This window comes from Marmota monax, unplaced genomic scaffold (genome assembly GCF_021218885.2).
Source record: "Marmota monax isolate L192 unplaced genomic scaffold, Marmota_monax_Labrador192_F-V1.1 WCK01_AAM20220418_F8-fsc00126, whole genome shotgun sequence".
Taxonomy (NCBI): domain Eukaryota; kingdom Metazoa; phylum Chordata; class Mammalia; order Rodentia; family Sciuridae; genus Marmota; species Marmota monax.
In genome coordinates this window covers 1,421,667-1,448,285 of record NW_026695245.1, presented here as the reverse complement: position 1 = coordinate 1,448,285, position 26,619 = coordinate 1,421,667, and the positions used below count along the sequence as shown (strand labels likewise).

General features: G+C 40.0%; 1 protein-coding gene across 2 annotated transcripts in view; it reads left to right on the top strand.

Moving 5' to 3' along the window:
- The window catches only part of Taf4b (TATA-box binding protein associated factor 4b), a 134,850-nt gene extending 126,511 nt beyond the window's left edge, over window positions 1-8,339 (top strand). Inside the window, exon 14 of one of the 2 annotated variants that reach the window (XM_046433407.2) lies at window positions 6,530-8,339. In XM_046433407.2, coding sequence (XP_046289363.1) covers window positions 6,530-6,697 — 168 coding nt within the window. In that variant the 3' untranslated portion in view covers window positions 6,698-8,339. The remainder of the gene's footprint in view (window positions 1-6,529) is intronic. The other variant, XM_046433398.2, reaches the window with a different exon arrangement.
- Window positions 8,340-26,619: the final 18,280 nt, after the last annotated feature.

Sequence of the window (26,619 nt, the reverse complement as noted above, 5' to 3'; positions counted from 1 at the left end):
GCACAGCAACCCTTATCGATATTGTAGCCTTTTTAAAAATTCACAGCTCTTCAAGGATAAAATCAAAGCTAGTTTTTAAAGAAAAATGTTTAACTGGTAGTCCTTTGAAGAAAATTTAACAAAATAGTAGGTTAAACTGATCTCTGGACATAGTCTAGATGAGTTTTTAATGTGAGTGCTTTAGTAAACATGTAGAGAAAACAACCACATTTATAAATGGGCAAGTCCTAGCTTGACTTTTCATCCTAGCCACAGGAAGCAGTCAGGTCACATTGCTCTTCAGTGTTGACTATTTATTTCACTATTTGCTCTTCATATGTGTTGTAGTACTTGGTGGTTTGAATCACTTTCTCACTGTTCAGAGAAAATGTAAAAAATAAAATACCATTTTTAATAACTCATCTAGTGGCAGCTTGGGGGGCAGTGAACAGTTGAGAAAGGTTGTCAGAGGGCTGGGTACAAATGGCTTTACCAACGTAAATCCTTCAGATTTATTTGACTTAAAGCCAAGAATGACATCAAGATTTTGATTTATAAGGTCCAGAGCCTATAACATGGTTCATTTTCATTGTTCATTTGTGTAAGTGATGATATTGGGTGACACTTTTCACATGGTCATCCTACAAACATTGCCTGGTTACCACCAAGAGACAAAAATTATACAATATTCTCAGGTGCAAAATCTTTCCCCTTTAGTGAGCGGTAAGTTAGAGGCAATTGCATTGCCCTGAAGACATGTAATGGTAGGGAAAATACAAGATGTCACTGAAGTACAAAGGAGTTGTGCCTGTGTATATCTGGGGTAAGTTTGTGCTTGCGAGCCTTGGGGAAATGTAATGTCTGAGTTGAATTCTAAAGAGCATAGGTGATGTGACTTGAGGATAGGACAGATGGCTTGGAGAATGGGGTTTTAGGAAGAGAGAATGCAATATGCAGTTAGCTGCCTAGATAAAAGAGGCAAAAATTTATTTCTATGATCAGTAGCTTGGGACAGGAAGAAAGGAATGAGAGCAGAGACTGGGGAGGGAGGCTTTAGTGTGCATGTTTGACCGTGTCTGTCATGTGCGGGTATTTAGACTTGGTTGGTTAGGTGATTTTTTTCCAGTGGAACATTTTAAGCAGGAAAAAATATTTTCAGGTAATTTTTTATTTTAGTGATATCATTCACATTACAGTGGAAGTAATATTCATACCAAATATACAGGGAGTCTTTTGAAGATTATTGAAGTAATCTAGGCAGGAGACACTAGAAGTGAAAATGCAGGAAAAAGTAGATGTTTCAAAACTGTTAAGGTAGAATTGTTTAGTGTCAGACCATTGAGGAAGAAAGGGTTGAGGATGTCATCCAGTTTTCTAGCTTGAGCATTGCATCTAAGTGGTATTACCATTCCTTGAAATAAAGAGGAGAAAGGGAAATTTCAAAACATGTTGAATTTAAAATACCTTAAAGTACTTTAAGTTGGAAACTTCATCAGAAAATTGAACAATAGGGTCTGGAATTTAAGAAAGTGTTCTGTTTGATATCAAGATTTGGGGTTGGTCGTTAGCATATGGCAACTAGTAATATTATCCATCTCTCTCACAGTTACAGAACTAGAATGAGAACTCAAAGCCCATGGTTCCATGTTACACAAGTCTTTTTACTTCTGTAAAAGACTTTAAAAATTTATTTTTGTTTTTTAGTTGTCGACAGACTTTGATTTTATTCATTTATTTATATGTGGTGCTGAGAATTGAACCCAGCGTCTCACATATGCAAGGCAAGTGCTCTAACACTGAGCCACAACCCCAGCCCCCCAAATTCTAGGGCGGAAATTGCCATATAGCGTTGTCTGTATTCTGAAATAACTCAGGGAGTAAAATGAAGGTGGATAAAGTGAGATCAAAAGTTGCTTCAAAAGTTCTGCTTGTTGACCAGCAGAGGGCAGTCAATATCGAAGCTCACTAGTTTCTACTCTGCATTGCCTTTAAGTCCTAGAAAGCTCCGTCTTTGGGATAAGTATTTTCAGTGTTCACATTCCATTGAATCAGGCATCCAGGGCAGTTCTATTTATTGTTGCTTTTGAGTCTTATGTCCAATTTTTATTCTGGTTCCATATCTTTATTTTATTCCCTATTCCCCATGCCCAGTTCTTGTCCTCCTTACAGTTTAGGAGCTGTCTGGTAGCAGGGGATTAAGTGGATGGAAAGTATGAGAAAGGTAGTGAATTTTTGCTGTTCAACTCCTCTGTTTTAAATGCCCCAGTTTTTGTTCTTGGTTAACTGTTAAAATTCTAGGACACATTTGTTTTCTTAGCCTTACTATTCAAAGAATGGAATGAAATGGATTGACTTTTAGCTTCTAGATCCAGTATTGATAAGGCTCTAGAAACTAAAAGCAGCAAGCTCTGCCACTGTTTGATTGCAGGGATGTAAGAAAAACTTTCTGCCCCTGGATATATCCTTCATTCATGTGCCACTGTCTAAAATGCCTCTTTGTCTACTTTTTAGCTTTAGGCACTCAAAGCTCCACTAAAATTCAAAAAGTTCACTGAGGGAAACAAGATAAGTGTGACAGCATGAATTATTTTTCTTACGTTAGCAAGAACTTGAAAGAGAAGGATGTGGGCAGGAAAATCCAACCGGTTTTAACTAGAGGATGGGAGAAAAGGTCTGGAGCTAGAATTATGCTCTTTCCTGTGAATTTCCATGCCTCCCAGCTGACTGATGATTTCATTATGATCATTAAAGGCCAACATTTCTAGAGAGAATTGTGTGTCAGGCACTGTTCTCATTTAATCTTCAAACTGACCTTATGAGATTATTGCTGTTTACTGTCCCTAGTTTGCAGATGAAGAAACTGATGCACAGAGAAATTGCTTGTCTACAATTGCTTATAAAATTAACAACTAACTGATGTTGACTGCTGTGCTGCCTACTATAGCTCTGTGCCCAATAACTCAGATAATTTTGCATTGAACAGAGCATGGACAAGCATGAAGCTAGGTTACCTGGGATGGTGACACTTGGGAACACAGACCCATATGAAGTCAGAGGACCTCAGCAGTATTCCTGAGGCCACAGGATTCATAATGCTGTTGTTCCTACTTCTTGGTATAGCAATCACCTAACCTTAAGGAAACGTGGGAAAAGAAATACAAAAGTTTCATTTCACAGCACTTGCTCTATTAAGCTGAGGGGATAAGAATTTGGATGACTGAATATTTTTAACTATTTAATGTCATTCTTACAACAGTGTTATTTCTCTGAAACTGGTAACTGACTATATTCATGTTTTTCTTTTAAGAGTAAAAGAGTTCTTCAAAAGTGTTTTATAAAAATAGAAACTTTGGTGATATAATTTAACAAATTAACAAAGGCTAACTCCATCAATCTGGCAGTTTTGGATTATGTTTACATTTGTTTGTTTAGGCTTCCTAGGGTAATTACGTATTAGGTCAGTGAATTGGTTCTTTCATCTTCCATTTTACCCTCTTTCTATCCAGGTGAAGAATTCGGATTAAGGAACATCCTAACCCAGAGAGTTGAGTGGGAGAACTGTTCCTCTGTTTTAGAAATAAGCATTGCATTGTGACAGGAGCCTGTTATTCTTTCTCAAAACTCTGTCCTTAACTATGTTAGTGTTCTTTGGCATTGACAGTGTAGTGTGACCACAGGTCAGACATAGTCAGCTTTGGGGAGGAAGATCAAAATTACTGGCAGAAAGGCGGGTTTGGTATTAGTTCTGAGTTATCAGTGTACACTCCACTCCCTTCTCTGGATAACTGAGAGGTAGCTGATTTTTCTGGGCAGATCATTATGAAGCGAACAAATCAGAGTTGTATCCTTTCTAGACCATAAGGCAAGGGAGTAAAGATGCTATATGTATATTTTGTATCCAAGTTTCAGAAAGATTAACTTTCTAAGTCAGTCACTATTTGGGGGAAGACAATGCTATCACCTTTGTAAAGTTGTGAATTATGAAAGACATTTCTGTGGGTTACTGAATGTCCCTTGGGGTTTGTTTCATTTATAACTTTGCCTCAGGCCTTCTGCTGCATCCTGTTGGAATGACCTCCTTTTCAACCCTTTGTTGGCAGCTATAATACTGCTCTTTCGCCTGGATCCTTCAGGCTTGTCACATGACAAACATGAACTGTGACCCCCTTTGTTCCTTACCCCAGATGATTAGGGGTGATTTTTTTTTTTTAATGCACAACAAGTTTTTTCTTATTTTTATTTCCTTTCCCCGCTTTTCCTCTCCTCTTATTTCCTACCAAAATAAGATTGAAAACAAAAAAGGTAGCAATTTAATTTTGTATCCAAATGTAACATTGATGCAGAGAGTAAACAAATCATAAGCCCACTGAATTTTTACATCTTGAACGTGTCCACATGGACAGTAGTTGGATCAAGTGGGGAAACATCACCAGAACTTGAGAAGACCCCTGTCCCCTCTAGTCACTTCTTAGTTGCCCCATGGGACTCACTGTTGGGACCTTTATAGCTTTATCTGTTCGGAGACTTTGTAGAAATGGAATCATACAATATATGTGTCTGTGTTCTTTCATTTAACATTTTTGTGATATTCATTCATGTTACCCATTTGTTATTGCTGTATAATATTCCATGGTATGAATATTCCACAATTTATTCCACTTATATTAAGTATTGGGGTTGTTTCTAGTTGGACTATTGGGATTGGTAGTGCTAATATTCGTGTACATGAGTTTTGATTAAAATATGACACATTCCTGGGTATTTACATAGAAGTGGAATTGCTGAGACATAGTATCCATCTAGCCATTTAATTGAAAAAATCAGATAAATATAACACTAATTTTAGACAAACTCTTGGTAGGAAACATTTTTAAAAATGTATAGATTTAGCTTTAGCATAATATGTCTAATTTGTAACTAAAGAATGTGCCTCTATTTAAATATACTGTAGTTTTAAACAGATAACTCCTATAAACAAGAAAATTGCCCCTCTCTGCCAATGACATATTTTACTAACTTTCTTCCTAAAGTATACTTTTATTCAGTTTTCCAAAACTGAGTTGGGGGGCCTATTCTGCAAAGATCTTGGATAGTAATAATTTATAGTAATTAAGGCAACATCCAAGTTGTACCATCCCTGAGTAGTGATGCCTACAGAGAATGACTTTACTCACATTTCTTGAAGCAAAGCAATTACATGATAATGAAACTCAGAAAAAAAACAAAAGTTGCTGCCAGAATTAATAGGACCCCGGCTTTGATCTGCTGTTTGGTGTGTCTTTGCTCTTTCTCCGTATGCTACTTATGACAAGCATCCATCTCTTCTAAAACATGGGCTTTCCAAAATTTGTTCCATGATTTCTTGTGAATGAGTTTAACCTAATGAGTGTAGAAATACAATTGTGACATCCCATCTCTCAAAAACTGGATAGTACCTTTTATGAAAGTGTTACTTGACTATCAGATAAAGTACCTCCCAAGTCATTCTACCAACATGCATGGAATTAAGTTGACTATTTTTCACCCTGGTGATTTGGAGACCCTAAAGAATTTCCTTCCCCTTCATCAAAACAATTCAATCAGAAGTGTGAAGGGCATGGTTAATTAAAATTTGATGGTTAGGCCTGGGGATATAGCTCAGTTGGTAGAATGCTTGCCTTGCATGCACAAGGCCATGGGTTCAATTCCCAGCACCACACAAAAAAATTGATGGTTATAAAAGAATAGTAAGAGAACAAAAAGATTTGCTTCCTATGTTTGTTAAATATCTTGTATAAGTCTTGAGCAGATAAAGAAGAGTTGCCAATTCAATGGACATGTTTTTTGAAACAAGTATGGTAAATGAAAGAATTAAGAGATTTTACTTTTATAAAATTATCTTTTGAGAATTATTTTTAATTTCTTTAAATTTTGTCTTAAAATATTAGTATATAGACATTATTATTTAAAAACTGTCTTAATATAGGAGTGTTGAGTTTCACTAATTCTTTTTAATGATGCTCACATTGGTTGTTCTGGGGTTTGGTTTTGTTTTGGTTTGGTTTGGTTCTTATTTGAACCAGCAGATTCAATGCAGAAAATATTATTGAATAATCTGTGTTGTTTTTTGTACTTTGTTCAGCCTAGAAGGAACAAAAATGATAATCTCTGTCCTCAGAAAACTTCTGGTCTTGGGGGCATGTGATGGTGATATACAAATTATTGTCACACAATGTAAAGTAACTGAACATGAGAATTCCGACAGACGGTGGGGGGGGGGCAGGGCGACCCATTCAAAGCACAGTCTTATTTTTACTTTTACTATCAACATCCAAAAGATTACACATATTTACAGTGTACAATCTAATAGTTTTTAATGAATTCATACACCTATGAAATCAGCTGTTGCCAGGGTCCAGCTGAAAGAATGAGGTCATGGAAGAGGTGGGTGGCCTTTGGAGATCAGGCATGCCTGATCTCCAGGACCCAGAGGGTAGTGGGCTAGACTTGACAGACCTTTCCTTTGTGAAAGATCCTTAAGTTAAACTGCTTCTCCTTTTATTTTGTTTAGGGATTAAAAGACAACTTTCTTGCTTCCGGGGCATCAAGCCTGACAGCCACCAAACAGTTGCTTCGTCCAAGAATCACGAGAGTCTGCCTCAGGGACTTGATATTCTGTATGGAACAGGAAAGGGAGATGAAGTATTCTCGAGCTCTGTACCTTGCCCTTCTGAAGTGACCGCTTCCATCCAGATCCTTGCTATTTACTGCCAAAGAAGACAAAAAAAAGAGATGCACTGTCCTGAAATCTCTCTTTCTGGAAAATCAGTCACCAGTATGAAAGACCACTGTTTACAGTTAGAAGTTTTTACTAAATCTTACCTGTACAGCTCATGGGGTTCTTATAGCTGAGAATTCAGTTTGATCTTCTGAAAATCAGTTGTGCAGTACCCTTTACAGAGAAGTAGCATCTGCCCCCCTGTGAGTTTAATTATAGCAAGTTAAGGCTCCGTTTGTTACTACCTGCTTCATTTGCCAAACTTCATTTGCCATGAGGTGTCTTTCCCTTAGTACCTCCTGCATTGAGATGTGGGAGAAAAGACGAGTTACCACTTACCAAGAAAAGGTATTTTGTCCTACACTGAGCCTATCTCAAAGTGTTGGGCTTTCTAGGCTGGAATCAGAAGCTGCTTAGCTAACTATGACAGTGGTCACCTTCTCTAGTTGAAGGTGACAGGCCACAGAGTAAGCCTTTGGTAACTTGGGTTGGCTGAGCCCCATTGTTGTCCAGATAAGACACATGGGGACAGGTTGTGCCTGAGGTTGCTAATTCTCTGGCTAATCTCACTATGTGCTGCTTCTGATACCAAGTTGGGGGACGTCCTTGTCAGGAAAACCTTACGGTTGAAGCTGCTGCTTATATACCCTGTTGGAAAATGGGAAAGGTGGGAAGCACTGGAAGGAATAATGAAGGGAAGAAGAAAATGGAATCCTAAGACAGGAAGTGTGCTGCGTGTGCCCAGGGATGGAGGGATGGAATCGGAACTCCTAATAAACTGGTACATGTTCTGTTGATGAAGGGAGAAAAATCACAGTCCAACTAAAAAGGAAAATGGTCATCAAACATTTTCAAAGGGTGTTATTTTTTTTTTTTTTGTATTATTTTAAAACCCAAGAAGATGATTTTTGTAGTTCCTTCTCTTGTAAAATCTTTTAGTTATCCTAAGTTTTAAACATCTTGGTACATTTAGAAAATCCTAATTCATGATGAGAAATTTTAAACAAAAGACTCCCTCTTGGATTCTGTACTTAAAAGGTACTGTCAGCATCTCACTCTTGGGATCCTGGCACTAAATGTGAGAAACACATTACATGAATCTTTTTGAGGAAAAAGCATATGTGCAAAGAGCAAACACTTTTTTTTTAATCTTTATTTATTTATTTTTAATTCCACCAATGTGTATTGTGGATAGCAAAAATATATATATATAGTGGTTATTAGAGTCACATACAGAAAGAAAGCTTAAATCCTCCAAGAAGATTTTTTTTAAATGGGAAATGCTGGACTTCTTAGTAAAGGAATGTAGAGAGAAAAACACCTCATATGTTACTCTTCACCCTGTTCTTCCCACTGGGATTGTTACAGCCATCTTCTATACTGTAGTAATATTTAAATTGGCCACATGTTTTTGTTTCAGCAAGTTATTATGTAAAATGCTGTAAATTATGTATGTGTTGAAAGAGTACTTTAAGAAAGAGATCTATACCCAAAGTTGTTTTTGTATATTTAAATGCTTAGCTTTATTTTTTTTGTAAAGTGCAGCATACTCCTACATTTGTGTATAATCTTATTGATCAGATGTTTAAAGTTATTTCAAATACTTCATTAAAATGATTATTTTATTATAATAACAACTTTTCTCACTCACTGATTTTGAAAACCAGGTTTTATTAGTAACCAGTCCCTCCAGGGCTCAAATTTGCCAGGCATTGGCTCTTTCTTGGATCCGATTGTTATTTATTTTGGAGTGTTGGCATTTGGGTTCCAGAACCTTGCTTTAGATCCAAGTTGCTATATCACTTTCTTTGAAGTAGTTATAAATCTTCATGCTATTTGACTCACAAAGAAAACTAAGTATATTCATTACCAAGCTTTTCTTGGCTCATCTAGGTTTTCTTCCTAAGAGTCTTCTTCAGGATGTTTTGTTCTGTCATGTTTTGTTTTTTGGGTACTGGGGATTGAACCCTGGGGAGCTTTACCACTGAGCCACATCCTAGCCCTTTTATATTTTTATTTTGAGACAGGGTCTCACTAAGTTGCTGAGGGTCTCCCAAGTTGCTGAGACTGGCCTTGAACTTGGGATCATCCTGCCTCAGCCTCCTGAGCCCCTGGGATTATAGGCCTATGCTGTTGCACCAGACTTAAAAATTTTAAGTTAATATATAACTTTATTTTAATACATACTTTTAAAGTTTATGTTTTAAAGTATATCTTACAAAAGAACAAGTGTATCCAAGTTATTTTTCTGTTCTGTTCATAAAATGGTGACCTTGGGGTAGATCTGATCTACAGATGCATTTTATTTGATATGCAGTATTGCCAATGTTTTAATTCACAAAAGTCTTTATTTCCATTTCTTTTTTAAAAATCAGAAGATCTGGAATCACTAAATATATACTCTTTTTTTTTTTTTTTTGTATGGTATTAAGCCACTAAAGCTAACCAGGGGCCACCCACTTTACAGATTTTAAAAGCAACTCTAAACCAGGTGTGATGGCTCATGGCTGTCATTCCAATGACTCACAATACTGAGGAGGAGGATCACAAGTTCAAGGCCAACCTTAGCAACTTAGTGAGACTGTCTAAAATAAAAAAGAACTGGTGAAAAAACTTTAAGGTATATTTTACATAAAAAATTTATCCATTTCATCCATTTACTTTTAATATAAGTTTTGATTTTAATAGTCTCCTAGACAGCTTTAAGATTTTTCTTCTTTTAAGAAGTTTGACTTTAAAAATATAAAATATTTTTAAAATATTTTTTTAGTTGTAGATGGACATGATATATTATTTATTTTATGTGGTTCAAGTGCCTCACACATGCAAGGCAAGCACTCTACCACTGAGCTACAGCTCTAGCCCCAAAGTCTATATCTCTTATAATCAATGTTTGAGATAAATTGTTGAAATTTTTGACAGTACTTTGTTTAGAATTAAGACCATTTGTATTAGTTGTGTCATGGTTGCAGCAGAGAACACAAGCAATATTAGGTGTATTTTTTAGGAAAATAATGGAACCAAGATCTCAGGCCTGTTTGGGTGGACTTCATCTCTTTGCCTAGTTGATAGTGAACCAATAGTGTCTTTAAAACTTTGTCTTCAACAATCCTTAGTGATTCTGCAGGAGATAAAAGCATCTTGTGGTCACATGTTTGTCTATGACCTAGTAGCCAGTTTTTATCATTTCTGCCCTTTCAAATGCATGCATGTGCCTGTCTGAACTGACAAACTTTTTTTTTGTAGGCATTTTGTACCAATAGAATCTTTTTCTCTTCCAGTATTTTCATATGCATTTCAGTTTGTATTGCATTAGTGCATTAGCTTTTCCACAAAAGTTCTTTTCACCAGTTGGAATTTGGTTTTCAATAAAATATCTTTGTGGATAAGGCCAATTTTTTAAAAATAATGGTTTTTTAGTTGTTTATAGACTTTATTTATTTATATGCAGTGCTGAGAATCAAACCCAGTGCCTCACACATGCTAGGCAAGTGCTCTACCACTGAGCCACAACCCCAGCCCTTTAAGGCCAATTTTAATGGCAACTCTTCTTGAAAATAATAATACCAGGTTGACATCTAAGTTCTCTTATCATAGATGGTATTGAGACAGTATTTCCTGTGTTAAGAGCAACCCTGGCTCCCCACTCAATCCTAGCTCTTACCAAGATAGGACATTGGGCACATTATTTAGCTTCTCTGTGCCTTTATTACCTGATTTGTAAATAATCATACCTGTGAAGTGGCTTTGAGTTTAACTAATGGTCACATGTTACATGCACATACCATATCCAGTAAAGCATGTACTAGTAATGGTTGTTATTGTTTGATAATTTTGGATTATATAGCTCTTCTTCCTGCCCCACCACCCCCCCCCCCCGCCATGAAAGTCACTGGCTAAATACATAAACCTTAGTGTCTTTTAAAAATGTAATCTAAGATTATACAAATTCTTCGGTATTGCACTGGGTGCTGGGGGTGGGAGGCTATAAGGAGAAAAGTATGATTGATATATAGCAGATATTTGACAGAATAGTTCTTGTTTTCTCTCTCTCTCTGTTTTTTTTTTTTTTTTTTTGTTACTGGGGATTAAACCCAGGACCAAGCATGTACTCTACCTTCAAGCTACAGCCTCCCAATCCCCAAAACAATTTAGTCCATGATTTTGCCTAATAAGTTTCCTGTGAGTTGGAAGCAGTACTTTCCATTACTTCCAAATGTTTAATTTAAAACATTATAGATACATGTGGTGAGCATTCAGAGCCCCCCTCAGTTTCCCTCTGTTCCCTGATTAACCCACCTGCTGTGTCCTGTTTCATAATTGATTATCCCCCCCTTATTGGCATTTGATGGCATATGGATCTATCTTTTGCCATTTTCACAAATCCACTTTTCTTAATTTGCCTTATACTATTTTCCAGGCCAGGAGTGCTGTAGCATCTTACTATAATCTTGGAGAAAACAACGTTTTTTTCCTTGAAGGATTTAGTCATAGATTTTTTTACTATTTGGTAAATTTTACTATTTCACTACAAGAATCCAATTATGTCTCAATGTGTCAACAGATTCTTCTACCAAAGAGGCATCAGAATAAGCTAGACAGGTAGTAGAGATATCTTGAAATGGGTATGGGTGGAGAAAGTGATTTAAGGGAAGGATCCAGTGTCCCAGATATAATTTTAAAGTTTCACTGGCAGCATTCCTTCACCATGAACTGCTCACATTATAGAAACCAAGTTGAATTTAGCATCACTCCAACCTTTTTTCTATAAGAGTTATATTCTTCATTAAAAACATATGAACAAGCTGGGTGTGGGGGCACACACCTACAATTCCAGTGGCTAGGGAGGCTGAGACAGGAGGATCTCGAGTTCAAAGCCAGCCTCAGCAAAAGTGAGGTGCTAAGCAACTCAGTGAGACCCTGTCTCTAAATAAAATACAAAATAGGGCTGGGGATGTGGCTCAGTGGTCCAGTGCCCCTGAGTTCAATCTCCAGGAATAGGAATGATCTCAATTTGACATTCCCAGATATGATCCCCGAGGGGATTGCCTGATATCCAGAAGACTCATTCAGCAAACTTGAAAGAATTTTCTGCACATGAGACACCATGGGGAACAATGATGTTTAAGATATAGTGTGAGCCTATGGTCAGAGATGGAAAATATATGTAAGCACACTCATGTACAGTAGCATATGCTGGGTTCCAAGGAGTGGTAAAAGTAGGGTTTCATGGGATCCTTAGAAAAAAATATATTACTCCTAAATAGAATAATGAGGTTAAATGAAGAAGCAAAATTTGATCTCACCATTGAAAAAAAATGGATTTTTTTTAAAGTCATATATTTCATCTAAGACCTTCTAAGACAAAAGATTGAGAGGCTAAAAAGGATAAAGTATACTTAAGGTAAGGAAGAAAATATTTACTATGGTTGATTATGAGAGTCATGCAGGACACCTGGAAATGTAAGATGGGGGAAATTAATATGTTTATACAGTCCAGAATTTTAAAAGTACACAAGAACAGAGGGTAAATTCCTCCACCTCGGTCTAGATAAATTCTTCACAATTTGTATTTCAGAGAAATTACAGTAAAGGAATTGGAAATTTTGCCTGTAAGCTTTTTACCTCCCTCAAAGATTTGCCCTTGATTATAACAGCAATATATTTTCATTTTAGGAAATTTGGAAACTAAAAACATAAGGAAAATGAAAACACATGACACCGTTAATATTTTCATGCATTTCTTCCTAACCCTTCTTTCTTGGCTAGATGTTTTCAAACGGTCGATCCAGCATCATGTCTTGCTGTGCGTGCCATAGAAGATGCTAGAGGAAATGAGAAGAAACACAATGGGGAGAATGAAGCATCACGTTTGAACTCTGTCTCTCCATGATTCTCATTTCCTCAGGTAGCATATGGTTTTGTTTAAAACTATTTCAGCTTGTTCTTAGGTGTGAAGTGAAAGTACCCTGCAAATCTCCTCATCACCATCAGCAGTTCTGTTCATGCTAAGGCAATGTTGGAGAAAAATTGCCATAATTTCTCAGCATTATCATGTAGCAAATTCAAGGTGGTATAGAAGTGTAATCCTTGAGATTTAGGCTATAGGACTCAGAACTTTCCCTGTTTCTAAGTAAGATTAATAAAGGCTTTGCCTGAGGATGAAGAAAGGGAAAAGATTCACTGGTGGCTTTGTGACAAAATCTTACATCTTAAGCCTCCAGTTCCCTAAACAGAAAGCTGAGGGGAATTTCCTGTTGGTGATGTGAGCATCTCATTGGGCACCTGTTAATGGTGTTAATTATTATAAAAGTGGCGCACCCTGTAATCCCAGTGGCTCGGGAGGCTGAGGCAGGAGGATGTAAGTTCAAAGCCAGCCTCAGCAAAAGCAAGGTGCTAAGCAATTCAGTGAGACCATGTCTCTAAATAAAATACAAAATAGGGTTGGCAGAGTGCCCCTGAATTCAATCCCCAGCATCCACCCCACAAAAAGTGTTGTGTATGGTGCCAGACCAAACAGCAACTAATTATAATATAATTATATATACTTAACATGTATTATTATGTATTTAGTATATATTAATAGATATTAAATACATAATTATATTATGATTAATAGGCACATTTGTATTGAGTTGTGAGAGTTTCCTAGGATGGCCATACCATTACCACAAACAGGGTAGCAACAGAAATTTACTTTGTCACAGCTCTGGAAATCAGAAGTTCAAATTCAAGGTGTCAGCAGGGCCACGCTTGTACTGCAGACTGTAAGGGAGACACCTTCTTCCCTCTCTCAGTCTTGGGTGGCTTGTGGCAACCAGTCTTCATGAGGTGTTTTAATCAGCTTTTTTGTAGCTGTGATCAAAAGACCTGACAAGAACAATTAGAGGAAGAAAAGTTTATCTGGCTCAGTTTCAGAGGTCTCAGTCCATAGATGGTTGACTCCATATCTCTGGATCCTAAGTAAGACAAAACATCATGGCGGAAGGGCACAACAGAAGGGGTTGGCAGAGGAAAGCAGCTCATACTTCACAACAAGGAAACAGATTGCTCACCAAGGACAAAATAGAAACCCCAATGCAATACCCCGCCGTGACCCACCTCCTTCAGCCACATCATGCCTGCCTACAGTTACCACCCAATTCCTACCAGTGGATTAATGAACCGATGAGGTTAAGACTCATGACCCAATTATTTTGCTTCTGAAAATTCTTGCATTGTCTAACCACGAGCTTATTGGGGACACTTCATATCTAAATCATAACACATGATCCTCTCTGTCTTCCTATAAAGACACCAGCGGTTGGATTTAGGACCCTCCCTATTCACCATGATTTCATCTAGACCCTCATCTATTTATATCTGAAAAAACCCCATTTCCGATAAGGTCACATATAAAGTTCAGGTGGACATGAATTTTGGGAGAATGCTATTTAACCCTATTGCTAGGAGCATGCTATGTATTTTATATTTCTGACAGTTCTTTTCCTTTCTATCTCTGACTTCAATAATAGTGAAGGTCTTATGGATGTTAAGGTATAGAGGAGTTAATCTTGAGTCTCCTTACACTGGAAACAGGATCTTGAGGTCTGGCAAGGTGCCAGTCCTTTCTTTCTTGCCCCTTCTCTTCCACTTCAGGGAAGGCCCAGAAGTTCCTAATAGGTGGCTCTCCCTGGAGAAATATCTTTGGTGTAGCTATAACAAGGCCATCCTGGTGTTGCAGTAGTAGCATATTCAAGATTTTCAGAGCTTTTTGAGATGTTGAATGCTATTTACAAGTTGATTGTTCTTAAGGAAATTCTTTACCCTAGAAGCAAATCACAAATTTATTTCATATAGAAGTGCTGAGATGTCCAACAGTAGAATACTTTGAATAAGTCCACTCAGGTCCTCTAAGAACTTTAGTTTAGCTCTAGTCCTCCTAAAATGAGAAATGTCAATATGTGGAAATGTCAGTAACTGTTTTTCTCCGTCTGCTTTCGAAGTACCAGTTGAGAATTCAATACCAATCAAATTAAACCAATCAAAGCAATTCATTGACACTGGAGAGAGATTCACCACCAAAGAGCCTTATAATTGATGAAACATCAAGAGTAACTTCATGCGCTCATAAGACCATTATGGGCTTTAAGGGCTCAACTACAGATGCACCATTAGTCTCTGGAACTGGGAATTGGTGGCAAGTTAGAAATCTAGGATCACTGTAGGCAGCTCAAGTTTCATGTGTGTATATGTTGTGGTATGGGGATTGAACCGTGGTGCTCTACCCCTGAGCTACATCCAGCTCTTTTCATTTTAAGACAGGGTCTAAGTTGCTGAGGCTGGCCTTAAACTTGAGATCTTGCTTCCTCAGCCTCCTGAGTAACTGGGATTACAGGTATGTACCAACATACCCAGCAAGTTTTTTATCAGATTTATTTTGTGTCTAGAATGTTTTTTAAATCCTAATTTTAAAAAAAATCATTGTGTGTTTTGCCTACCATAGCTTTTAAAAGCCATCTTCTGTCTACTGTGTATGGATTTATTGAATATGGGCAGAGAGTTGGCAGGGGTTTGGGGAAAAAGCCCTTAGAAGTATATATGTATAAGAATCCTAAAAAAACTCTTAAGCAGTCCATAAAATCCAGAAAACAGTAGGCTTACCCTAAAATGTTAACCTGGGAACAATCATCTACTAGATTCTTAAACTTGTTTTCATGATATCAGTGTCTTCATTTATCTTAAGGGAGGATCCAAATCTGAGTTTTAATCCATCTTTTGGCTATCATACTGATAAGGAAACTGGTTTGTCAAGAGATGAGGAAATTTACTAGATGTCACAGAGAGAGTCATGGAGCTAGGATTTGAACTGAGATCTACCTGGCTCCAAAGTCCACACAGTTGATCCTTATACTGAGAATTTTTTTTTAATGCTTCAGAGTTAATCTCTCTCCTACCTAATAGCATTTTAAATATCTAGAATAGTTATCTCCTTTCTTCACTTAATCCCTTCTGTAACAGAAGGATTCCAGCTCTTTCAGTTTTCACAATGTAGATTCTAGATTTCTCAATATTTTGTCGTCATGAGAAGGGCCATGTTCACATATGGTTCTCCATGCTCAGTGCAACATGGTAGATGGAGTTTGAGGAGCAAGGAGGATAATGAGACCCACTACTGCATAGAATTCCATGCTGCTGTGGTGGACAGATCAGCTCGTGGTGATGAGAAGCTTCGGGAAAGTGATGGGCCTGAGTATTTCACTCACTTATTCAGAGTATGGCCCATGGACCACCACCTAGGGACCTGTTAGAGATGCAGGATCCCAAGTCCCATTCCACACCTTCTGAATCAGACTATACCTTTTAACAAGGCTCCCTGGTGAGACCTGTGTGCACTCAGATTTGAGAAACAATTCTTCAACTAATCATTGCCTGTATCGTCCCACAAAGGAAAGTTTACATCTGTACCATTATGCTTTATTTTGTCAGTTTTAGCCTACTATTCTAGCTTATCACAATCATTTAAATTTTGATTTGTCACTTATGAGGACATATAAGTTTAATTCCTAAATCAACTTTGCAGTTCATTATCCCTGTTAGCCTTGTGTCTTTTCCCAAATTTCAAATCATGCCTTCTGCATTCATTCAGCTTGTCCATAAATGTGTTGAACAAGACAGAGCCAAGTATAAAACCACGAGGCATGTCATTGCCCTCCAACATTAATCTGTTATCTATTAATTACAATACTCATGGCCAGCTGTGACTATCTAATTGACAATTCTGTTGCAGAACTCACAAAGTTTTCATGAGAAACAACTTGCTCAGTTACCTACACTACCTAGAAGAACAAGTTGCTCAGTTATATATACTATCTAGCATGTGGTCAACCAGCCTAGCAGTGTCTCAAAGAATATGCAAAGGTTTGGAAGGTCCTCATCTGTTAGGGGCTAAATTGTGACATGCACTCACCCATACAGATGTTGAAGTCCTAAGGCCCCACTACCTCAGAATGCGATTGTATTAGAGAATAGGGTGTTTAAAAGACATAAAGTTAAAATGAGATCATCAGTGACTCAGGAGGCTGAGGCAGGAGAATCATGAATTCAAGGCCAGCCTTGGCAGGCCTCAGAAGAGACCAACCCTACTAACACCTTGACCTCAGATTTCCAACCTCCAAAACTGAGAAAATTAATATCTGTTATTTAAGCCACTGGTCTGTGTACTTTATGCCAGTTCTAGCATATACCACCCCCTCTGTTCACCCATTATTGCTGTTTGGTAGAATTGGTCACCCTAACCCTGACAGGATGGTCTGAGGTGATACCTTACTGTCTTTGAGAGAAACTGCAGCATAAATGATTCTACATTTAAAATGCCTTTTGAAGTTAAGTTTTTACTATGTTTGCTACAGTAAGATCTTGGGCAAAGTAAAGGATTGCCCTTTCTTCCAGAGAAGCCACCTTCGTGGGGTTCACAAGGCAGAGGGGTGTGTAGGTGTCTGCATTCATGAGGTTTATGAGAAGGTTCTAGGAAAAATCAGAACCTGAAACATGCCTGAAACAGTTTCCATGCCAGACTTCTGGGACTATGAAAATGTCATTCACCATGGAGCACAAACTCTAGCCTTCTGCCATCTTGTCCCCTCAATAGAGATTCTCTTTCTCTTACGACTGGTGCCTCAGACACTCTGCTCAGCTTCTCCCAACTTTTTAGCTCCTGCCTTGGTCTCTACTTTGTGCCTTTTTCTTACCTATTTTTGCACCTGGGCACAATCCTCCATGGGTCATCTTTAATCTTCCTAAGAGACAGGAAGTTGTCAGGTCTATTAAATGCTCTTCTTTTTAGATATTTGTACCTTTTGGATAGCGCTTTTGTACCAAACTATTTCCTAGCCATTTGACTGGCCTGTAGATCGATGCTTTGGAGTCAAGTGCTGTTCCCTGATGCAGACAACCTGGCCAGGGTGGCAATGTCACAGGTATAAAGCAAGGGCGATCACAGGCAAGGAAGCCCCCTTGGCAGTGTTTTTTATGGGGAGATTTTAGCATAGTAGGCACATTACTCAAAGTGTGGTCCATGGACCAGCAGCGTGGGCATCACCTGGGAGCTTGTTAGGAATGCAGAACCCCAGAGCTGCTCAATTAAAATCTGTATTTTAGCAAGACCTCAGCTACCACCCTCCCTCATTGATTTCTAGTCAATCTGGACTTCTCTGTGTATTAGGTTTGCTTATAACTGCCTATCCCTGTGGGTCAAATCAAATCTAGACTTAAAATTTTAAAGCCGAATTGAATCTTAGCCACAGTCAGATTTCAGAATGAGAAATTGCAGACCAGAGAGATTAGGTCGTTTGCCTGAGGACATAGCACTAGAATGCATTTTGATTTACACACGATTTCTAGGAACACCGGTAATTTAAGAAAAAATATTTCTATTTGCAACCTGGCAATGCAAGTCAGATTCTAAGCCAGAAAAAATGTAAGAACTTGTTCTAAACTTAAAGTCATGGATGAATTAGCTGACTATGTACAGTTACTGCACTTACAGGGGGTAGTGCTGAGAGGGCATGGGTGAAGTTAGGATTGTCTGTCAGAGAGAAACACCGCCACACTTCCTGTTAGAGGGGCTATCACTCAGCCATGTGTGCTAGCTCTTATTGTCATAAGAGAGTTGATTAAAGTCTGTCCCATTTCTAAGCAATTCTTCACCCATCTTTTATATTCTTGAATTTCCATTTTGAATTACACCAGAATGTCTTTGGCCCACTCAAGGTTTTCATCTAAATCAGGTACCATGATGATAAAAGTAATTCTAGTAGACGCTCTGATGGTATTAATAATAATTACAACATTTTATCATTCTATGTATATGAACGAGCTATTTGGGAATTTGTCAAATTGATATGATTCTGAAAAATTGGGCCACTATTATCTTGAAAGTTTGCTGAATATTCCATTTGATTTCATAAGTTGATCTTTTAAAATTTTTTTCTTTTGTTTTGTAATGGTCCTTGTTCAATTGTTATTCAGCCACAAAATATCTATTTTATAGGACTTTTGAGGTGGTGAAATTGTACACATGGGCACTCATGAAAGATTTACCTATGTATCCTAAATTCCCTTGACCCTGAAGAACTTTAAAATATACCATGTTGGTGCCACACACATGGGCACTCATGAAAGATTTACCTATTATAACATGAGTGGTCCTAGCTTTCCTATAGTCTCCACCATTCAACCCACACACCCCCACTTTCATCTGCTGAATTTGATCTTTCACAGATTGAAGGACTTATGATATACCTGTACATTGTACCTCAGAAATTTTAGAAATTCTAGTACAGGCACCTAATTTTAGTGAGGTAAGGAAAATAATGTCCTCATGCTTTAGCTTTCTGTTACTATAAGAAAATATCTGATATAATCAGCTTAAAAAGAGGAAAGTTTTATTTTGGCTCACATGTGTCATTGCTTTTGGGCTTGTGGAGAGGCAGCACATCATGGTGAGAGCACATGGTGGAGGAAGCTGTTTGCCTTATGGCAGCCAGAAAGCAAAGAGAGAAAAAGGAAGAGGCTGGGATTCCAGTATTCCCTTCAAGGTCATGCCCCCAAGGATCTAACTTCCTCCCCACAAGCCCCACCTCTAAGCAGCTCCACAACCTCCCAGTCGTAAAATGAGATAATCAGCGACTCAGGAGGCTGAGGCAGGAGAATCATGAGTTAGGGTCCAAGCTGTTTGCACACGGGCAGACACTTATCCAGATTGTAGCACCATACATGGCTAATGGCAAAGTAGAAACGAGGACAGGGTAATATTGAGTCTGAATCATCCCCTATGCTACTCCAGTGTTAGATGCCTCCCTCTGAGGGAGCCCTGAGCAGTGGATGGAGGAGGGGAAGCGGGGATTAGAGCCCAACCTGCCAAGGGGAAAGCATGAACCATGTGCCATGGAGAATGTGGTTGTTTGCCTCAACTTCTATTTCTTTTACTTTCTGCCTTTTCTTTCAGTTCCCTTATGTTAAAAAAAAAAAGAATAAGTATTTATTAAGTAACTCAAGGCCAGTAATACCTTTTTAAATTTTATCATATACCCATTGTATCTCAGTAACTGTGATGGGTACTCAGAGATGAACTGTCAGGGAGACACTCCTATCATTAAATAACTATATGAGGTGAGGAGCTGAGTGCTGTGCAGATGTGCAAAGCCCTGTGGGGTATGCAGGAGATGGGCCTACTGTGAATCCGATGGGACAGGGAGCCTTTGCACTGAAAACTGGAGAATAAATAGTAGTTACTTAGGCTAGGCAAGGTTTTCTGGGCACAGGGCGAAGGTGCCATGATGTATCTCTTTGAGGAATTGTTAATTAAGTAAGATTGCCACATGTCTGGTACAAAGAGTGGAGCGACAGCTTCTGTAAGCCATGATAAAGAGTACAGGAGTTAACTGGATTGTCTTATCAGACCTTTACTGGTGGTCTCCCAGAGAACATGTATCCCAAATTCCCTTGATCCTGAAGAACTTTAAAGTATACCATGTTGGTGCCACACACATGGGCACTCATGAAAGATGTACCTATTATAACACGAGTGGTCCTAGCTTTCCTATAGTCTCCACCATTCAACCCACATGCCCCCATTTTCATCCGCTGGATTTGATCTTTCACAGATTGCAGGTCTAATGATAAAACATTTCATGGTGGCCCTGAAGGGTGCGAGGCACCACTTCAGAAGAAACAGCTGATGGGTTGGTCCCTGTATTGCTGCTTGAGTCAGAATCAGTCTTCCTCCCTCCCTCCCTCTCTCCCTCTCTCCCTTCCTTCCTTCCTTCCTTCTTTTTCTCTATTTCCTCATGTACACTTGTTTATTTAATGGGCTTAGAAGGAAAGAAGAGTGCTTGATGAAGGCTGAAATTTAGACCAGTTATCTTCACAATCACCACCATTACCGAGTAAGTATATGCAGTAAAGTTTTTAACCAATTTGGAAAGAAATAGCAAGTAAGCCAGTTTCTTGATGGAATTTTTCCTGTTTGTGAAGGTCAGTTAAGGTCATCAATCTTTTTTTAAAGTGCCATTTGAGAAGAAGTGTTGGTTTTCTAGATGAAGATGACCATCTTCAGCTGATGATCTCTTCCCTGTCTCCTCCTTTCCACTCCCTCTGCTTTTGGCAGGGAGGAGGGGGTGAGGGTAGCACCACAATTCCAACAGTCTATTACTGGTTCCTTGATATTAATTCTCTCACATACTATTGACGAGTCGTCTACTTAAGGAATAAATAAAATCATACTGTTTCTTTGTTGAAATATCTTTGATTCTTTAAATCACCTGTTCTTTATTCAGCAATCAATATCCATTATGATTTCACCCCTCTGAGTCAGTGTTTGGAGGGAGGCCTTGCTAAGACCCCGGTTTTATAGGAGAACCTGGGGCTCTTCCACCCCACTCCCATCCCTCCTTCTTCTAGGTGGGATTGGTGGGGGTAGGTTAGGATGGGGACACAGCCCAGGTGCAGGATTGGGCCACTGAGTCCCCAGTTGACTTGTGTTGTTGGTAAAAAGCAACAAATGCCCCTTCACTGCAACCTGCCACAGAGGGAACCCATGTTCCTCAGAGGTTTGAAGACAGACGGAGGGATTGTGGGTTCTCACAGGATCAGAGGGTTCGGTGCCGGCAGGGCTGCTCTGGCCACTCAGGTACGTGGGACTCTCTTAGCTGCCGGCCAGGTAGCTTGGGCCTGAAGGAGGAAGTACCTACAAAGCCATAGTTAAGTTTTTTGTTTTTTAATCTTTTCTCTTTCTTTTTTTATTATTTTCCTCTTTGGAATGGAAATTCTGGAAGTCAGTAGGAGCCAGATAGCTAGGCAGTGCCTGGCAACTGTCCTCTGACTGTTGGTGGCAGCACAGGCCACCTTTTGCATCACAAGTGCATTCCTCTGGGTGACCCCCCAGTAGGGTTAGGTGGACACTGGGAGGGCAGTGCCTCCTGAACATCATAGCCAGCAGGTTCTGTGCATCATTTAAACCACCCACCCTGCTAAAACATTCTAAATATGTTCTGTAATAAAAATCTTTATAGGGCTCCATCAAGGGGCCTCCTCAAAGCTGTTCCTATCTATGAGCAGTTTGGACCAGAGAGCAGTTTGCCTCTCTCCCTTGCTATAACCCTTCTCTCAGGTTGACAGTCACATGGTTGTCCAGCCATTACCCCAGTAAGGATCAGATGTTGTCTCTCAAGCTGGAGATCTGATGAAAGAAAGATGGCATTGCCCCTTTCTCTCTCCCATTGTCCTGGAGCTAAAGCCTCAGGTGCCACAGTCAGGACTGACAGATCTGTTTTACCTCCAAATCTTTCTAGTTCTGACTGGAGCTCCCAGTTAATACTCCAGTAGGAGTATTAGAGTTTAAGGAGCATAAACCCACAGTTGGATCCCTACTCATTTTGCTGGAGGAACTAGTATGTGATATGGTAGCCTCGTCTGGAGGCTACTTGCAGGAAGGGGTTTGAGAGAAGGAATCCCTTTCAAGCATCACCACAGGTTCCTGGCTGAGCCCCACGGAGGCTATGCATTAACCAGGTGTGTGTTTATGGTTGCAAAGGGGTTGTGTCTTTCCCCATACCTGAGTAGCCCAGCCTGTGTGGTGGGCATGGTCCAGGCTGGAAGAGAAGGCCCCAGTGATGGCCAGTTCATGGGATACTCCTCATAGGGCAGATGCTAGACAGGGGCAAGGGGAAGAGCAGCTTCCTGCCTGCAGCTTCTCCTGGTGGGGTTATTCCTTCACTGGCTTAAGATCATATGTCAGCCACATCTCCTTGTGGCTTAGCAACAGGGGCCTAGAGTTCAGGAGAAAAAAATATATTTGTTTTGTACCATAGTGTGGGACGGGAGCAGGAGCTGCCCTGGATGCACTCCCAGGAAGGCCTTCAAGGAGAAAGTGCACTCAATGGGCAGAGGGAGAGTCCCTGTGGCCCTAACTAATGTCATTTCCCAGATTTTTTTTCTACTGAAAAGTTTGATCCGGGATTTGCCTGGAGGATCCATAGTCCCAGAGTCTGAGGGTAGAATCCAGGTAGATCCATGTCACAGTTCCTGGGCACATGCATTTCTCACATTTTGCTCATCCATGTGTTGGAAGGTCCTGAGAGAACAGAGCAGAAAGATCAAGGACAGTTGACAGGTGGTCCCCCAACCCCTGGGTGGGTGAGCAGGCTGTAATTTTAGGCCTACCCAAGGAATGGATCTGTGTGAAGGAGAAGAGGCTGCCTTGCTGGGCATTGGGATGAGTCAACATGAAATGCCCTGGGAAGAGGCTGGGGCAGTCAAGGTACTTGGCAGACTAAAAACTAAGGGGGAAAACAACCTTCTGGTAAAGCCACACCTTGCAGGTATTTTCTCCTTAATCAGGACAGGCTTTGCTTTAGGAATCGCAGGTTCCATTGAAAAGAGCAACTTCTTTCCAGGTAGGAAGTTTGCAGTTTGGGAATCCATCCTGGGGGGCCCAGCAGCAAGTCTGCACCAGAAAGAACAGAAGGCAGGTTAGTTACCTCTACATTGCCCCGCTCTGAGCTCACTGCTGTCCCCTGTTAAACCTCTTCAGAGTCTAAGTAAACAAGACCCAAAGCAATATGTGAAACAGAACCTCGGGAGTATCTTTTTCATCTTGGATTTAACAATTTCAGATTTTCATCTGATGTTTTTTTCAGGGGAAGGAGGTAGGGTCTTAATGAAAAATAAAAAAATTAAAAAAAAAAAAAAAACAGACCACAGCGTCTTCCTTAGAGCCAAGGCCTCTGGGCCTGGGCCTGGAGCCGTTGAGCTCTGAGAATTTATTGTAAACATCAGTGTCGCCAAAACCTACAACTTGGGCTGTTACTGGGAAGTGGGTGGATGGGTCAACATGGCTTCTTTCTGTATCTGTACTTATCAGGGTCTCTCAACTTGCCCAGCTAGTCCCTCTCCTTCATAGGTGAATATGTGCTCCCCTTTTCTATCTTTTTCCTTTTCTTTTTTTAAACAAAGCCCTCTTAACACACAGGCAGGGAGCTTCCTGCCTGCTAGTCCTCACAGATTTCCTAGCTGTTGCTGAAGCGGGCGTGTTACTTTGATAGTCATGAAATAACCTTAACTTTGCCTGGGGATATTTATAACAAAACATTTAGAATTATTGCACCATAAAGCCTGCTTCACTGATTCTTGCTGATTAAAAACTTTTTTTTTGAAAAAAGACTAATGTAAAAAAAAGTTACACCCAACGGCTGTAACTCTAAAGACAGCCAAGCTGGAGCCGTGCGCGGTGCCCTTGGATACACACCCTGCTCTTGAAGGAGCCGGGCAGGCTGGTGGGCCCTTCCCCAAGGTGTTTCATGCCTCACCTCCCTTCCCACCCCAAGCTGAGGTGGAGAATGAATGGCCTGGGAGGGACGGACTTGTCTTTCCACCACCCTGGAGACGAATGCCAAGTTCTACTTTAGGGAAAATGAAGACAGATCAATCCCTGGTATTAGGTGAGGCCAATATATGGATTCCACCCTGTCCCCTGGTAGACAGGCCCAACAGGACAGGAGGCATTTTTAACTGATTCTAGAACCTTGGGAGGATAAGAAGTTGGCAGGAATTGACAGAACCCTTCATTCCTCCTTCCCAGGTGCCCATTTACCAGGCACATCCTCAAGGGCACTGTGAAATTGGGCCCAGTGGGGTTTCTTCCCCTGGCTGTTGACCAGAATCAAACTGGTTTCATCAAGCCCTTGTGTAGACGCAATGCAATGTGTGTTAATTGGTGCATCGAGTGCTAATCCCTATTTTCTTTGAGCTATGCTATGGTGAGCATTCCCAGAACCTCTCCTATTTCGTGCCTGGTCTTTTGGACCCTTGCCAGCACAGGGCCACCCTCATCTCTTTTTTCTCACTTCCCCTTCTGCTTCTTCAACCCCTCCCCTGGCCACACGTGTTCACACATACATAATCCTCAACCCACCAGAGCGAGAGGCTTCCCTGAATCTAACTCTGGTGGAAAACTCATCTGGAAATTTTTTTTAAAAAAGCAAAAAACCTTTTCTTATTCCTGAGGGGTGACCAAAGAACATTGTAACACGTGGCTCCTGAGAGCCTGTCTGATTCGATGCTCTGGCCAGAGTAGGGAGAGCCACTCAACAGCAGCACCTCTGACCACGCCAGTAGCCAGTCCTGGATGACCCTCACCAACTGTGTGTAGTAACAGCAAAAGGAACAAAAGAATCAGGAGGAGGCCCACTCTGTAACCAGCACTCGCTGTAAATAAAAGGCCACTGCTCTTCCTTAGCTTGGGAGTCTTCTGGGTGGAAGTGAAATTATTGAATTACAGGATATATTCCCCTTCAGTTTGCCAGAGTGGCCAGGTAGGCTTATATTCTGACAGTCGGGGCAGTAAAGTATATCACCTGTCTCATATTCTAACGCCTACTTGATATTGTTTTTAATGTTGGCCAACCTGGTGAGCATGAAGAGCTCATTGTAACTTCAATTTAAACTCCCCTGTTGGCTAGTGAGGATGGATATCTTTCTGTGTGCAAATTAGCCTTGGTGAAACACCTATACAAATCTTTTATTTATTATTATTTTGGTATTAGGTAATTAAACCTGGGGTGCTTAGCCACTGAGCTATACCCCAGCCCCTTTATTTATTTATTTGTTTGTTTAAAAATTTTGTTTTGGTACCCGTGATTCAACTCACTCAACCACTGAGCCACATCCCCAGTCCTATTTTGTATTTTATTTACAGACATGGTCTCACTTAATTGCTTAGCACCTTGCTAAGTTACTGAGGCTGGCTTTGAACTCATGATCCTCCTGCCTCAGCCTCCTGAGCCCCTGGGATTACAGGCATGCACCACCGCACCACTTTTTATTTTTTATTTTCTGTGTCACTTCCCATTTGTATCACTTGGGAGAAGGCACGGGAGAGTCTATTTCCTGGTTTACTCTTACGTGGAAGATATAACCCATTGGGATTCTAGCTTTACTCAGGGGCTCTTCCATGAAGACTCCCTACCTTGATTGGGACTTTCATCCCAGAGAGAACCGTGAAAATCAAAACTCAAGTTAAGTCTTCCAGCAAACGTCATGAAGGTGCAAATCAGCTCGAGTTCTGCATTTCTGGGTTTTCACTCTCACATTCATTTAGTTTTTAGTCACTTGCCACGTTTCTTGTCAAACTCACCAATGCTTTTTAAACACACTGGCCTCATTCATTGTTTTCTACAGGAGGACGGCCCAGGGTGTCCTTTCCATCACACTTTCAAAAGTAAAGAAAGGTCCTTTCCAACAGTGACTACTCCAGCCTGTCCCCAGCGTGCTAGGTTGTGTTAGCCACCTAATTCTTGGGAGTTTCTAGCTTCATCAAAGCCTGCCTGGCTGCATTGCTCCATCTCCATTCCTTTCCGAGACAACTGAATGTTCACGGCCATTTAATACCTTTCCCTCTTGACCTTGACCTACGATCTCCTGAGGATCCTTTCAGAGGATCTTCTGCTTGCCCACATTTCAAAGCGCAAGATCATCAGGTCTGAGTTCTCTCAGACTCCATCCTATTTCCCAATACCTCTTTATTCTATCTACTCTTTCTACTTACATTTTGCTAAAGTCACATTTGGATTACTGTCCCTAGTTTCCAAGTCTATCTCCTTTATTCTTTGCTATGAATTCCATCGTTGCAGCTACAATTCCTCCTTTCCCACATCCCTCTCTGTATACTTTGCCCATCAGATTCTTGGCAATCTTTTAAGACTGATTATATTTCTCTCCCATGATGCTTTTGAGTTATCCCTCCCGTTTCATCCCAGTTTCCCTCTCTGAACTCCTGTAGCACTTGAGTGTTAACATGAACATTAACATAAGACTTAAACCAATAGGCAACATTAACTATTTAC